Source organism: Onychostoma macrolepis, chromosome 22 (assembly GCF_012432095.1).
Source record: "Onychostoma macrolepis isolate SWU-2019 chromosome 22, ASM1243209v1, whole genome shotgun sequence".
In the NCBI taxonomy this organism is placed as follows: domain Eukaryota; kingdom Metazoa; phylum Chordata; class Actinopteri; order Cypriniformes; family Cyprinidae; genus Onychostoma; species Onychostoma macrolepis.
The window spans coordinates 1,937,866-1,949,708 of record NC_081176.1 but is presented as its reverse complement, the minus strand read 5'-3'; the positions used below and the strand labels follow the sequence as shown (position 1 = coordinate 1,949,708).

The window sequence follows — 11,843 nt, the reverse complement described above, 5'->3', positions numbered from 1 at the left end:
GTATTTTGTTTACATAGCTAAGCAGAACAAACTACTCTACAAACTGGAAATAAATCATGCACAAAGGCTCAGTTATTGTTATTTGGAGGTTTAGCGGTGTGAGGCACGTTTTGGATTTCTTTCAGGAAAATAGTAGGTAAGCATTTATTGAAATTACACAAGCACTAGTATCTGCACAACTCAAAGTGTATTTGTAATTCTGTTCATAATAACCAGTGCTGGAGTTACTTTGGAAATGTAATCGGTTACAGATTACTAGTTACTCTGTCTAAAATGTAATATGTAGTGTGACTATTTCAATTACTTTATTAAAGTAATGCAACTGATTGCATTTTATTACTTTTCTTAATCTTATTAATGTTTTCAGCTGTTAATCATTTTGAAGCATGTAAAGCAGGCAGAGTTACTCTTACTGTACAATCCTTCATCTCTTGATTTGAGATTATAATATTTTAATTTTAAAGCACAGCCACCACAAAATCAGACTTAAGATATAGTTTAATAGCTATGATACTGTTTTTGAAATCAAATCTTTGGATAGTTATGACGGGAAACACTGCATCTAACAATGCCTCGGAAAAAACAGTTCATCTTAAAAAATAAATCATATACATAAACCCAAATAGAAAATAAAACAGTTATGGAATAAGCATGTGTCCTAATATTTTAGAATCAATGCAATTTATGAAAGAAATCAATCAAAAACTGTAATTTAATTACACTTTTTTTTTTCTCAGTAACTGTAACAGATTATGCGTAATTCTGTTACATGTAACTGGTTACTCCTCAACACTGTTAATAACACAATTCCAGCAGAAACACAGAACATGTTCCAGAATTAAATCACAGAATTAGTAATGTTTTATAACAGGACTTGTATTGGTTTTACTGTAAACTGTTCTATTGCTAACTGATCCGCTTAAAACCAATAAATCCTGCTGGAATATGTCTCAAAACACACCGCAGAGAATCATTTTTGATGGTTTTAATGGTTAAAAGCTAATGGTTTGTAATGGTATTTGTAGTGGAATTTTCTGTGATGTTTTTTCCAGCAGAGCAGAGCGTTCTGGGAACCGAAATATGTGACTTTTTCGCAGATACACGTGTTTAACGCAGCTCTCTCTCAGTCTTGATGCAGATCTGTGTTACTGGCCGGTGGTTTGGGGCAATTGCAGTTGCCCTTTTAAGATCTGCCCCCACAGGACACCCCCTCTCCCTTTCTCTGTGAATCAGGTTTATGTTAATGATCCCCTCCCCAGACTCGATCCGTGCTCACTGGAGGTGTGTGTGTGTGTGTGTGTGGATCAGCATGGAGACTCCGCACGCCAACTTTGAGGAGAAAAACTGGATTTAATTCATTCGCCGCGGAGCAGCAGCACGCACCGAGGAGCGATGAAGCGGGATTTGTTGCTCTTTGTTTTGGGGTGGATCAGACTCCCGTGGCTCGTGGACGGTTTCGTCGTTCATGTGAGTGAGAATGCGGGAAAGGGCACCGCGATCGCCGGTCTGGAGCGAAGCGCCGCTTGCGCGCTGGAGCAGCTCATCCTGCCGCGCTTCGCCCAGAGTTTCTTGCGCCCGGATGCGGGTGTTCTGACTCTTTCAGACGCTTTGAACTGCGACTCGGTTCTTTTGAACCCGTTCAGTGTGTACGCGGTCGCGGAGTGTGCTGATAATAACGCGTCCGGTTTTAGACACCTCGTAACGAGTCGGTATGATGTGCACGTTCACGGGAGGAACTGCGCGAGGGAAGGCAGACGGGAATCAAAAAAGCTGGACGTGGAGATTATTAGTTTAACAGACATGACTTCAAAGTGCCGCCAGGCGAACACTGCTGTTTTCCGGGTGTTTGATGTGTTACCGGGCAACTGTAATGTAACCGGGACTTCTGCGCTTTATATCTCCAAAGGGATTCTGTTCACTTCCGCCCCGCTGTGTTTCACTAGCGACTCGTTGCTGGAGTTTACGCTGCGCTGCGAAAGAGGCGCACGTAGTGGTTTCGCGCATGCGCATTGGCGCGTGGGCCGCGGCCCTTTCACGCAAGCGCACCTGAGGAAGGTACTGCAGCAGGCCGCGGGTTCGAACTCGGGTCTGCTGAGCAGAAGGAAGAGGAACGTCAACAATAACCCTCAGTTCCAGCCTCCCATGTATCAGGTGTCCGTTGCGGAGAATCAACCAGCTGGGACTTATGTTGTCGTTTTAAAAGCATTTGACCCGGATGAGGGTGAAGCTGGTAGGCTGGAATATTTCTTAGAGGCACTGTTTGATAGTCGTTCCAACAATCTCTTCACTGTCGACTCGTCAAGCGGCATTGTTTCCACTGTGGAGATACTAGATAGAGAAACTAAGGACACGCATGTTTTTAGGGTCACGGCGGTTGATCATGGAACGCCACGACGTACGGCAATGGCCACTCTTACCGTAACGGTTAGCGATACGAACGATCACGACCCTGTATTTGAGCAGCTGGATTATAAAGAAAGCGTACGTGAGAATCTGGAGATTGGTTACGAGGTTCTAACTGTGCGCGCCACGGATGGCGACGCTCCCGTTAACGGAAACATCCTTTATCATTTGCTGAACAACAACAACGGGACTAACGATGTTTTTGAGATCGATTCCCGGTCTGGCGTTATTCGCACGCGAGGACCGGTCGACCGCGAAACGGTCGAATCCTATGTGCTTCTAGTCGAAGCCAACGACCAAGGACGGGATCCTGGCCCCCGAAGCGCGACGGCAACCGTCCACATCATCGTGGAGGACGATAATGACAACGCGCCGCAGTTCAGCGAGAAACGCTACGTCGTTAAGGTTCCCGAAGACCTGTCGCCTAACACCGAAATCCTGCAGGTGACGGCGACAGATCAAGACCGCGGGAACAACGCCGTTGTCCATTTTAGCATAATGAGTGGCAACACAAGGGGCCAGTTTTACATCGACGCCCAAACGGGAAAATTAGATTTGGTGAGTCAGCTAGATTACGAGATTAATAAAGAGTACACGCTTCGCATTCGAGCGCAAGATGGCGGACGCCCGCCACTCTCCAACATCAGCGGCCTCGTCACAGTGCAAGTACTGGACGTTAACGACAACGCTCCAATATTCGTAAGCACTCCATTCCAAGCTACGGTGCTGGAGAACGTTCCCGTTGGATATTCCGTCATTCATATTCAAGCCATAGACGCCGATGCTGGAGATAATTCGCGTTTGGAATATCGTCTGACAGAGATTACGCCCAACTTCCCGTTCACCATCAACAACAGCACCGGCTGGATCGTCGTAGCATCGGAACTGGACAGAGAAAGTGTAGACTTTTATAACTTCGGTGTGGAAGCGCGAGACCATGGAACGCCGGCCATGTCCTCATCGGCTAGCATTAGCATGACGATTCTGGACGTCAACGACAACAACCCTGAGTTCACGCAAAAGGCGTACTACATGCGCCTAAACGAGGACGCGTCCGTAGGAACGAGCGTCGTTACCGTGTCCGCCGTCGATCAGGATATTAACAGCGTTGTTACGTATCAGATCTCGAGTGGGAATACAAGAAACCGATTTTCTATCACTAGCCAGAGCGGCGGAGGCCTGATTACGCTTGCGCTACCATTGGACTATAAGCTGGAAAGACAGTACGTTCTTACCGTAACGGCGTCTGACGGCACACGCTTCGACACCGCTAAGGTTTACGTTAACGTAACGGACGCTAACACGCACAGGCCGGTTTTCCAGAGTTCGCATTACACGGTCAACATCAACGAAGACCGGCCTGTCGGGACGACCGTAGTGATGATTAGCGCGACGGACGAGGACACGGGCGAGAACGCTCGAATCACGTACTTCATGGACGACAGCATCCCGCAGTTTAACATCAACTCGGATAGCGGCGCGGTGACCACGCAGATGGAGCTGGACTACGAAGATCAAGTTTCCTACACGCTCGCAATTACAGCTCGAGACAACGGCATCCCACAGAAATCTGACACCACTTACTTGGAGATCCTGGTGAACGATGTTAACGACAACTCGCCCGTGTTCCTTCGCGACCGCTACTTGGGATCAGTCATGGAGGACATTCCCACGTTCACCAGCGTCCTGCAGGTGTCCGCGACTGACCGAGACTCGGGGCTCAACGGACGTGTCTTTTACACGTTCCAAGGTGGAGAAGATGGAGACGGCGACTTCATCATCGAGTCCACTTCTGGGATCGTACGAACCCTGCGACGCCTTGACCGAGAAAACACGCCCGTTTATAACCTCCAAGCCTTTGCGGTGGATAAAGGCGTTCCGGCGCTCAAGACGCCGGTTGATATCCAGGTGACCGTTTTAGACGTAAACGACAACCCGCCTGTGTTCGAGAAAGACGAGTTTGATATCTTCGTAGAGGAGAACAGTCCCATCGGGCTCGTGGTGGCCCACATATCTGCGTCAGACCCAGACGAAGGCAGCAATGCGCAAATCATGTACCAGATCGTAGAAGGCAACATCCCTGAGGTCTTCCAACTGGATATCTTCTCCGGCGAACTCACCGCTCTGACCGACCTCGACTACGAGACGCGTTCGGAGTATATCATTGTAGTTCAAGCCACGTCTGCGCCTCTGGTCAGCAGAGCCACTGTCCACATCAAACTCATCGACAAGAACGACAACGTCCCCATCCTCAAGAACTTCCAGATTATATTTAACAACTACGTAACCGATAAGACCAACAGCTTCCCGTCGGGTGTGATCGGCCGGATCCCTGCTCACGACCCGGACGTCTCCGATCAGCTCCACTACAGCTTCCAGGCTGGAAATGAGCTGAATTTGGTGCTTCTGAACCAGAGCACCGGAGAGATCCGACTCAGCCGAGCCCTGGACAACAACAGACCGCTGGAGGCGTCCATGAAGATCTCCGTCTCGGGTAAGAACCTGTTTCAGATCTTTCAATTAGTAGTCGACCGATATTGGTTTTTTTGACAGCCGATATGCCGATCTTAGAGAGCAGGGTGGCCGATATAAAGCCGATATATATCATTTTTATTTATTCTAATTAATATTTAAGAAATTTGATAATGACAAATGTGTCAATTAAACATACTTTAGATGACAACTACACTGCAAAAAAATAATTTTCTTAGTATTTTTGTCTTGTCTTCTAGTATAAATATCTAAACATTCTTGAATCAAGATGCATTTACTTGACAGGTAAAATGATTTAATATTTTAAGTCTTGTTTTCTAAAAGAAATTATCAAAATTTTGTTTAAAATGAGCAAAAATATCTGCCAGTGGGGTAAGAAAAATAATCTTAATTTAAAGGCTAAACGATTATTTTTCTTACCCCATTGGCAGATATTTTTGCTCATTTTAAGCAAAAACTAACAATATTTTGATCTTTTTAATTTTTTTTATCAACAAAATTATCCTCACTGCTTGAAGACTCCATTTAGTACTGTTTTGCAAATTTTTTCACAACGGATTACATTTACATTTATGCATTTAGCAGACGCTTTTATCCAAAGCGACTTACATTGCATTCAAGTTACAGTTTTTTTTACATTTTTATCAGCTCTTGCTTTCCCTGGGAATCGAACCCATGATCTTAGCGTTGCTAGCGCCATGCTCTACTATTTGAGCTACAGGAAAGCCGCATCGTGTGCCGCATTTGTGTGCATTTTGACACAAATACGCATCGGACTTAGTGTGCAAGGTTTCCTGCGCGTGACAAATTTTTAGGATAACGAATACGAAAACGCATACGAAAATTTCGGACTCGGTGTGCAATGACGTTAAGTCTGCAAGGTTTATGAAATTAAATGGTTATCAGACATTCAAAGATCTGTTTAAATGATGTACATGCGTATTTGCTGAATGCTGGGTAATCGAGAAAGTATTACGTTTGCCTTTCTATTACTAATAATATAAAAGCAATCGTTATAATACTTTTTTGTATAGCTTTTAATTCCTTAACATTCTATCTGATTATTAGACATACTCCTATTCCTATTAGAAAGAACTGTTAAACTGTGACAGCAAACAATGAAGAGGGAGAGTGTGAGCGCTGTGTGCTGCCGTTCTCTGCACCGTCAAAATAAAGTCCCACCTCGAACACATCGGCCAAACAGAAAAATTTTCATTTGAAAAATGTCATATATCGGCCTTGGCAATATATCGGTTGACCACTACTTTCAGTGTGCATGTTTTGTAGGACTGATCGCTTGCGTGACATCTGTGCATTTGTAGGTCGGCGGTGATGTATAATACATGACCTTTGCTCCGACATGCAGTAGCTCGGTATTAATAAATGAGCGAGTGAATGTGCTGAGGGACATGGATGTTGGTTTAGCAGATCTGTCTCCATTTGCTTCAGGTTATTTGACATTGAAGGAGATCCAGTATAGTGCACATTAACGGTTAGACATGAATGTGTAGCGGTCCGTCTTCACGTGATTGCGTGACTGTGGCTGCCGGAGAAACACGCTCGGCTGCATTTATATGATTTTAGTTCGTTCTGACAGAAAAGATGCATTTCAAGCCAATTAATATGAAAGAGACAAAACTGCAGGACTAGATCTGTTTTGTAGAGTTTTAATGGTGCTGACAGAAATGCTCGCTCAGTCAGTGATGTTTAAACATCTTTTTTCAAATGTTCAGATTTAGCACTGGCGCAGTGGATACACTGGCCCTCAGTGGCCCCGGGCATCAGGACATCCTCATTGTTGAGCCCTGCTTTACATGCAGTTCAGCTGCTCTTTGTGTCTGTGAGGGTCAAAGGTCAGATGGCCAGCGTGGATCTTCTCTCTATCAGTGGTGTAAGAGCGGTTAGCGGCTGTTAGCCCAGTGCCAGGACTTGTTTTTGTAGCGCTGAGCCTCGAGAGTGTTTAATGAAAGAGGAAGAGCCCCTAGTGACACCTGAGTGTGTGTGTGTGTGTGTGTGTGTGTGCGATTATAAATCGATTCTTAAGTGTGTAACAGCTGCTGCCACGTCTCAGCCAATCAGAGAGCAGCATTCAGCGCTCGCATCACACCTGCTGAGAGAGAGATAAAAATACTGCTGAGGAGGAGTGTGTTGCACCAGAGGTGTGTGTGTGTGTGTGTGTGTGTGTGTGCATTTTGACACAAATTTGTACAAATGACATGGGTATGACAGGTATTACAAGGAGAAGGTGACTTTTCAGGACATTACTCCATGTCCCCACTTTTCAAAACGCTTATAAATCACACAGAATGGAGTGTATTGAAAATCTGAAATAGCAGACAGTCTCCTGTAAGGGGTAGGTTTAGGTGTAGGGTTGGTGTAGGACAATAGCACATACAGTAAGTACAGTATAACAACCATTACGCCTATGGAGAGTCCCCACAATTCACGAAAACAAACGTGTGTGTGTGTGTGTGACTCTCTCTGTGTGTCTCTCTCTCTCTCTGTGTGTGTGTGTGTGTGTGACTCTCTCTGTGTGTCTCTCTCTCTCTCTGTGTGTGTGTGTGTGTGTCAGATTGGCGCAGCAGAGACCTGGTTTCCTGTTTATGATACATATCTTTGTTTTAGACTGATTACATTAAAGTCTCGTCTTGCATCGTTCTGCTGATGAGAATCTCTCTGATTGTTCTGATTAATGCAGTCAGGGGTCTGTTGTGAGTGATTTGATACGCGCTACTTAGACAGTAAATATTATAATGTTGTCTAGTAAGCTAACTAGCAGATTGACACATTAAATATGTATTTTTTTTGTTTTGTAAATAAAATTACACACATCTATCTAAATATGTTAATTTAACTTTGTATGTTACATAATATAATGCACGTATAATACGTATAATGCAGTAATTTCTGATATATGTGTGGCCAGTTTGAGCTAGACCGATGTTTTTATCAGTACTTTTAATTCAATCGATAAATATAAATAATCAGTACATTTTAAATGCGACAAGAAGAACTACAGTAAACAAATCAGTGAATTTATGATTATTTTCAGTCATTTCACAGCCCTTGTTTTTAGTTAATAACAAAAGCATTCGATGCAAAACAAACATGATGTAAATCTTAAAGATGACGATGTTAAAATGTTTGCATATTAAAGGCTTTATTTAAATTAGTTGCATGGCAACTTTTAACATTTTTTCTAAGCAAGTTTTAGATGTAATATTTCTATTTTATCTTTTTTAAATATATTTTTAATAGTATTTGTTTTAGTTAAGAAATGACTCACTAAAGTAAAATAGTTAAACATTGAAATAGTTTCTATTATGATCGTGTTTGGTGAACGCTTGCGGTGTTTGTGTTGAGTGTTGGTGATGTGCTGGTTGTTTTGTATCGTGTGGATCAGATTCAGTGTGTGTTTGTGGTTCAGATGATCATGTTTCCAGCATCTGTTTGATGGATTATGAGATGCTGATGTGTCTTTCCCTGCCGCTGGAAATCCACTCAGTAAATAGCAGTAAAGCCTGAGATGGGGTTTGTGTTCATGAGCGTCACAATTATAAATACTAAATCTTCGGTGTTCAAGTCATTCAATGTTCTTCTGGTCTCTCAGTTTAATGTTCAGACTTTTGAAAAGTATGTGTTTGTGTAACTGAAGTCGTCTACTCTCTCTCTGCACAATGCTTTGAAACATGACGCTTATGGCTGTTCGTTTTTTTTTTTTTATCGTTCATCAGCTGGAAAAAATAACTCTGAAAGTGACTGCAACGATATTGTTCCTGTGTGCCGTTTTCGTTATAGTTGTGTGGATTTCACTATTCTCCTAAAGTTATAGCGTTTATTAAAACCGTAATTTAAAAAATAATTATCGTTATAATTATTTGAGTTATCGTTATTGTTATAGCTATCATTACAGTTATTTTAATCGTTGTAGTTATAGTTATCATTGTAAGTATTGCAATCGTTATAATTATTTATCGTTATTTTTATAGGTATCATTATAGTTATTTTAATCTTTGTGGTTATAGTTATCATTATAAGTGTTGCTATCGTTATAATTATTTGAGTTATCGTTATTTTTATGGCTATCATTACAGTCATTTTAATCGTTGTAGTTATAGTTATCATTGTAAGTATTGCAATCGTTATAATTATTTGAGTTAGCGTTATTGTTATAGCTATCATTACAGTTATTTTAAACGTTGTAGTTATAGTTATCATTATAAGTATTGCAATCGTTATAACTATTTATCGTTATTTTTATAGCTATCATTACAGTTATTTTAATCGTTGTGGTTATAGTTATCATTGTAAGTATTGCTATCGTTATAACTATTTATCGTTATTGTTATAGCTATCATTACAGTTATTTTAATCGTTGTAGTTATAGTTATCATGGTAAGTCTTGCTATTGTTATAATTATTTGAGTTATCGTTATTGTTATAGCTATCATTACAGTAATTTATTCATTGTAGTTATAGTTATCATTATAAGTATTGTTATCATTATAATTATTTGAGTTATCGTTATTGTTATAGCTATCATTATATTTTAATCTTTGTAGTTATAGTTATCATTAAGTATTGCTATCGTTATAATTATTTTAGTTATTACATCATAACAGATGTCGTTATTGTTATCATTATAGTTATCGTTACTGTAGTAGTTATCATTATAGTTATAATTAAAGTAATTGTTTGTTGTTATAGTTGTTGGTGTGAATGTAACTTTAGTCTGGCTATTAATTGATCACTGCTGTGTATTCTGGGATCACGGTTGCTGTGGTTTGAACGTTTAGCGTGTTACAGTGTGTTTTTCTGCAGTGTTTTCTGTGTGTTGAGTGTGTTTCTGAGGTCATCAGTCAGAACTTCACCTCCTCATGTTCACCTTCACTCTCTCTCTCTTTCTCTCTCTCTGCTGTTGTGTGTGTGGGTCTCTCGCCCCTCCTCCATGTCTTTCAGTGTCTTTTCTCTTGCGTGTGAATAATGCCGCTGAGAAATGCTTTTGTTAAGCGCTGAGTCGCCATGACGACCTCAACAGAGCCTGAGAAATGCCTGCTGGGTGGGGCGGGTCACAGCGCCAGTGTGTGTGTGTGTGTGTGTGTGTGTGACGACCCGCGGGCCTTTTAACATGCTAATGCTCTAAGACTCTCAGGCCTCCTGGACGGCCTCCATAATGAAGAGTAATGTGAAGAATGTGTGTGTGTGTGTGTGTGAGGCCACAAATAAATACAAATGACCCAGGAAACGTCTTGTGAGAGTTTGTGTGTGTGTGTGTGTGTTTTGTGAGAGTTTGTGTGTGTGTGTGTGTGTGAGGCCACAAATAAATACAAATGCCCAGGAAATGTCTTGTGTGTGTGTGTGTGTGTGTGTGATTTCTCTGGATGGCTGTTCTCTAATCAGCACTGCAAACACACATCTTCATCCTCATGCTGGATCTGTGCTGCTTCGGTCCGTGTGTAACAGCAGGGAAATGTGTTGCGTAGGAGGTGTGTGTGTGTGTGTGTGTGATTTCTCTGGATGACTGTGAGTGGCTCTGCGCTCTTGATTGTTAAGGTGTTTGTGAGCAGAGACTCAGACTGCCCTGATACTGATTGATTCAGTCCTGATGAACACATCTGTCCTGCTGCTGGGAGTGGAATGGATTTGTTCCGTGTGATTGGCTGATGAGGCAGCATTAGCCCCGCCCCCTGCTGAGCGCGCTCTGTTCCAGTCTGAGCTCAGGTGGAGGAAACGCTCATTTAGTTCCCATGACAACACACTAACACACACACTCACACACGCTCACACACATGTTCGTTTTTGTGAAAGTGGGGACTCTCCATAGGCGTAATGGTTTTTATACTGTACTTACTGTATGTGCTATTGTCCTACACCAACCCTACACCTAAACCTACCCCTTACAGGAGACTGTGCATTTCAACTTTCCCCAAAAAAACCTAATTCTGTGTGATTTATAAGCGTTTTGAAAAGTGGGGACATGGGTCAATGTCCTGAGATGCCACCTTCACCTTGTAATACCTGTCATACCCTCGTCATTATACACATCTATGTCCTGACTTTTCACAAATATGCGCACACACACACACACACACGCTGAAGATGAAGATGCAGGTGATTTACAGTTTTTTAAAATTGCTTAGACACTAAAAGTGATACTTGATGCCCACTCAGTGGAACTCATTCACTCATAAACCTCATCTTTAGACCAAGTCTGCAAAACTACAAGCACATTACATGCTTTAAACTCAGTTTGATATTGAAAACAAACTTTTGCAAAACTCTAAACACAGTTCTCTACATTACACACATCTTTAGAAACTAACAGCTCTTATGTTTAATTTGGGAAACATTGCCATTTTAATGCCACACTCATTTACTGATGATGACCTACACACAGCGATCATGTGTGAAACACTCAGACATCATTATAAGTATTGCAATCGTTATAACTATTTATCGTTATTTTTATGGCTATCATTACAGTTATTTTAATCGTTGTGGTTATAGTTATCATTGTAAGTATTGCTATCGTTATAACTATTTATCGTTATTGTTATAGCTATCATTACAGTTATTTTAATCGTTGTAGTTATAGTTATCATGGTAAGTCTTGCTATTGTTATAATTATTTGAGTTATCGTTATTGTTATAGCTATCATTACAGTAATTTATTCATTGTAGTTATAGTTATCATTATAAGTATTGTTATCATTATAATTATTTGAGTTATCGTTATTGTTATAGCTATCATTATATTTTAATCTTTGTGGTTATAGTTATCATTAAGTATTGCTATCGTTATAATTATTTGAGTTATCGTTATTGTTATCATTATAGTTATCGTTACTGTAGTAGTTATCATTATAGTTATCGTTACTGTAGTAGTTATCATTATAGTTATAATTAAAGTAATTGTTTGTTGTTATAGTTGTTGGTGTGAATGTAAC

General features: G+C 41.3%; 1 protein-coding gene across 1 annotated transcript in view; it reads left to right on the top strand.

The window, feature by feature from the left end:
* The first annotated feature begins 1,287 nt into the window (after window positions 1–1,287).
* Window positions 1,288–11,843, top strand: part of celsr2 (cadherin, EGF LAG seven-pass G-type receptor 2) — a 50,663-nt gene continuing 40,107 nt past the window's right edge. Inside the window, exon 1 of the mRNA XM_058759990.1 lies at window positions 1,288–4,897. Within this exon, the coding sequence (XP_058615973.1) occupies window positions 1,393–4,897 (3,505 nt within the window). The 5' untranslated portion in view covers window positions 1,288–1,392. The remainder of the gene's footprint in view (window positions 4,898–11,843) is intronic.